Source organism: Balaenoptera acutorostrata, chromosome 4 (genome assembly GCF_949987535.1).
Source record: "Balaenoptera acutorostrata chromosome 4, mBalAcu1.1, whole genome shotgun sequence".
In the NCBI taxonomy this organism is placed as follows: domain Eukaryota; kingdom Metazoa; phylum Chordata; class Mammalia; order Artiodactyla; family Balaenopteridae; genus Balaenoptera; species Balaenoptera acutorostrata.
In genome coordinates this window covers 30618007-30621381 of record NC_080067.1, presented here as the reverse complement: position 1 = coordinate 30621381, position 3375 = coordinate 30618007, and the positions used below count along the sequence as shown (strand labels likewise).

General features: G+C 39.3%; 1 protein-coding gene across 1 annotated transcript; it reads left to right on the top strand.

The window, feature by feature from the left end:
• Positions 1-1855: 1855 nt before the first annotated feature.
• Positions 1856-2897, top strand: LOC102998100 (proline-rich nuclear receptor coactivator 1-like). The gene has a single exon (XM_007188167.3). The coding sequence runs from the start codon at positions 1968-1970 to the stop codon at positions 2895-2897; it is 930 nt and encodes a 309-aa protein (XP_007188229.2). The 5' UTR covers positions 1856-1967.
• Positions 2898-3375: the final 478 nt, after the last annotated feature.

Genomic DNA, 3375 nt, shown 5'->3' with positions numbered 1-3375 from the left:
TGTTCATTGCAGCTCTCTTTACAATAGCCAGGACATGGAAGCAACCTATGTGTCCAGCGACAGATGAATGGATACAGAAGATGTGGCACATATATACAATGGAATATTACTCAGCCATAAAAAGGAATGAAATAGAGTTATTTGCAGTGAGGTGGATGGACCTAGAGTCTGTCATACAGAGTGAAGTAAGTCAGAAAGAGAAAAACAAATACCATATGCTAACACATTTATATGGAATCCAAAAAAAAATAAAAAGTGTTCATGAAGAACCTAGGGGCAAGATGGGAATAAATACACAGACCTACTAGAGAATGGACTTGAGGACACGGGGAGGGGGAAGGGTAAGCTGGGACAAAGTGAGAGCGTGGTAGTGTATATATGGACATATATACACTACCAAATGTAAAATAGATAGCTAGTTGGAAGCAGTCACATAGCACAGGAAGATCATCTCGGTGCTTTGTGACCAGGTAGAAAGGTGGGATAGGGAGGGTGGGAGGGAGGGAGACGCAAGAGGGAAGAGATATGGGGATATTTGTATATGTATAACTGATTCACTTCATTATTAAAGCAGAAACTAACACACCATTGTAAAGCAATTATACTCCAATAAAAACGTTAAAAAAATAAAATAAAATAAAAGGTAGTCTAAGTAAAAAAAAAAAAAAAAGAAAGAAAGAAAGAGAAAGGTCCATCCAGATATGGTCGTTATCATTTATGACACAGGTAACAATGCAGGGTGGGCAGGAGGATAATACTTTAAGTTAATCATACTAGGTCAATTGCATACTTATAAAAATCAATTTCATGTGGATTGTCAATCTAAATGTAAAAAGTAAAATAATAACCTATTAGACTACGTAGAAAAATGTTTTGCTGTAGTCGTGGTAACAAATATATCTTAGTACACAAAAATTACTAGATTCAAAAAAAAATTGGACTACATTAAACTTAAAATTTCTGTTATTCAAAATATCTTTTTAAGAAATTAAACAATTATGCAGTGGGGAATAAAAGAAAGTATATATATATATAATATATTATATATATATAGTATATATAATTCAGTTTTCTTGAAAAGGAGAAAAATGAGAAATGGGCAAAAGAATTGAATACCCATATGGCAAATATATATATATATATATATATATATATATATATATATATATATATATGAATAGTGTTTAGCTCTTTTAGTCTTTAGGGCAATACAGATTAAAATCATCTTAAAGTATCTTTGGATACTACTAGAAATGTACAAGAATGGATGAAAAAGAAGGATATGTGGCAAATAGAACTATCATGCACAACTGATGAATGTATATTGGTGAAAAACTCCATTGACAAACATATCATTTCAGAGAAAGCATATCCCAGTCTAATCAACATATATGGAAAAACAGTAAATAAGGACAATGAACATATCATCTTCCAAGGATTCAGGAAACTAGATAATTTGGATCAACCTTCCTATCTAGGGCCACTAAAAAAGTTGCAAAATATATTGTTTTTGTCTGTTTGACGTTATTGAAGGTATCAAGACAGTGAAGAATTACTTAACTCATATCTAAGAGCACATGGAATACCAGTGAACTGAATCTGGTGTTTAGGATAACTTTTAAACTCTGCAATGTCTATCATTCCACAAAAGGCAACTAGGAGGCTGAGAAGTTAAGCAGACTCAAAGATCAGCTTATAGCAATTCGAAGACTCAAGCATATAGTATATGTAAAAACAACAATGGTATTCAGGACCACTAAGGAGAGATTGGTAAATCTCTTGCTACAGATCAGGATTCTAAAATATGAGTTCAAAATAGACAGACCCGGTTGCTGCGCCGCCACCGCCCGACCCATGGTATGTTCTTTTTCTCGGGCTCTGTTAGCAGCAGCCGCCGCCGCCGCCCTGTGATTTCTGGCCTTACCTCCTCCTTCTACTCTTGCTGAGCCACTTTTCCTCGTAGTGCTATGACCGTCGTTTCTGTCCCACAGCGGGAGCCGCTTGTTCTGGGCGGCAGCCTTGCGCCCATGGGTTTTTCCACCCGCGGTTACTTCGGGGCCCTCCCGATGGTTACTGCTCCACCGCTTTTGCCCCGGATCCCGGACCCACGGGGGCTGCCCCCCACTCTCTTCCTCCCTCACTTCTTAGGGGGAGACGGTCCCTGTCTGACCCCTCATCCTCGCGCCCCGGCACCTCTGCCCAACTGCAGCCTCGCCACGGCGGGGGGCACCCCTCGGGCAGCACCAAAGAAGCGGCGAAAGAAGAAGGTGCGGGCCAGCCCGTCGGGGCAGCTTCCCAGCCGCTTCCACCAGTACCAGCAGCACCGGCCGAGCCTGGAGGGCGGGCGGAGCCCCGCGACGGGCCACGGCGGAGCGCAGCAAGTCCCGGACCAGGCCCAGGCCGCCGCCTGGGCCCCGGCTCCTGCGACCGCAGCTCGAACTGAGGAAGCGAGCCCTTTCCCTGGCTCGCTGCCGCCCGCGGCGCCCGGCCAACCCTCGTTCAGTAGAGAGGTTTTAAAATCAAAGATGGGAAAATCGGAGAAAATTGCCATTCCCCACGGCCAGCTTGTTCATGGTATACACTTGTGTGAACAACCAAAGATAAACAGACAGAAAAGCAAATATAACTTACCACTAACCAAGATCACCTCTGCAAAAAGAAATGAAAATAACTTTTGGCAGAATTCTGTTTCATCTGATATAATTCAGAAGCAGGAAAAAAAGCCTTTTAAAAATACTGAGAATATTAAAAATAAGCATTTGAAGAAAAAAAAAAGACAGACCCTTGCAGTGATTGTACTCAGCTCTGAATTATCAGAATCCCTAAAACTGAGATTGTTAATATTCTTGCCAGAAGCAAACCAAAACTCTCTTTGGAAAAAGATATTGTCTTCCTAGGGCTCAAATTATTTACATAAATATTATATATTTTATATATTTTGTGTGTCCAACACACAAAAACAATTTATCAGGCATGTGGGCAGTGAGGAAAACATGAACACAAACCAACATCACCAACAGGTATAAGAAACAGATACACAGGCTCCAGATATAGTAATTATCAGGCATAGGACTTTTTAAAACTATGCTATAATATTTGAGAGAAAAAAAAGGCCTTAGAACTTTATCAGGAAAATTTTTAAATTATAAAAAGAAAAATTTTAATGGAAATTTAAAATAAATTCCAATAAAGATTCTAGTGATAAAAATAATAACTGAAATTAAATTTCAAATAGATATGTTAAATATGCAAGATCAGATGGTCAACTGCAGCACAGAGATTGAAACTATACAAAAAATCATATGGAAATACTAACAATTAAAAAGAAAGCAGCCACCATGAAGAAAAATTTCAACAGCTGAGGAAAGAATCAGT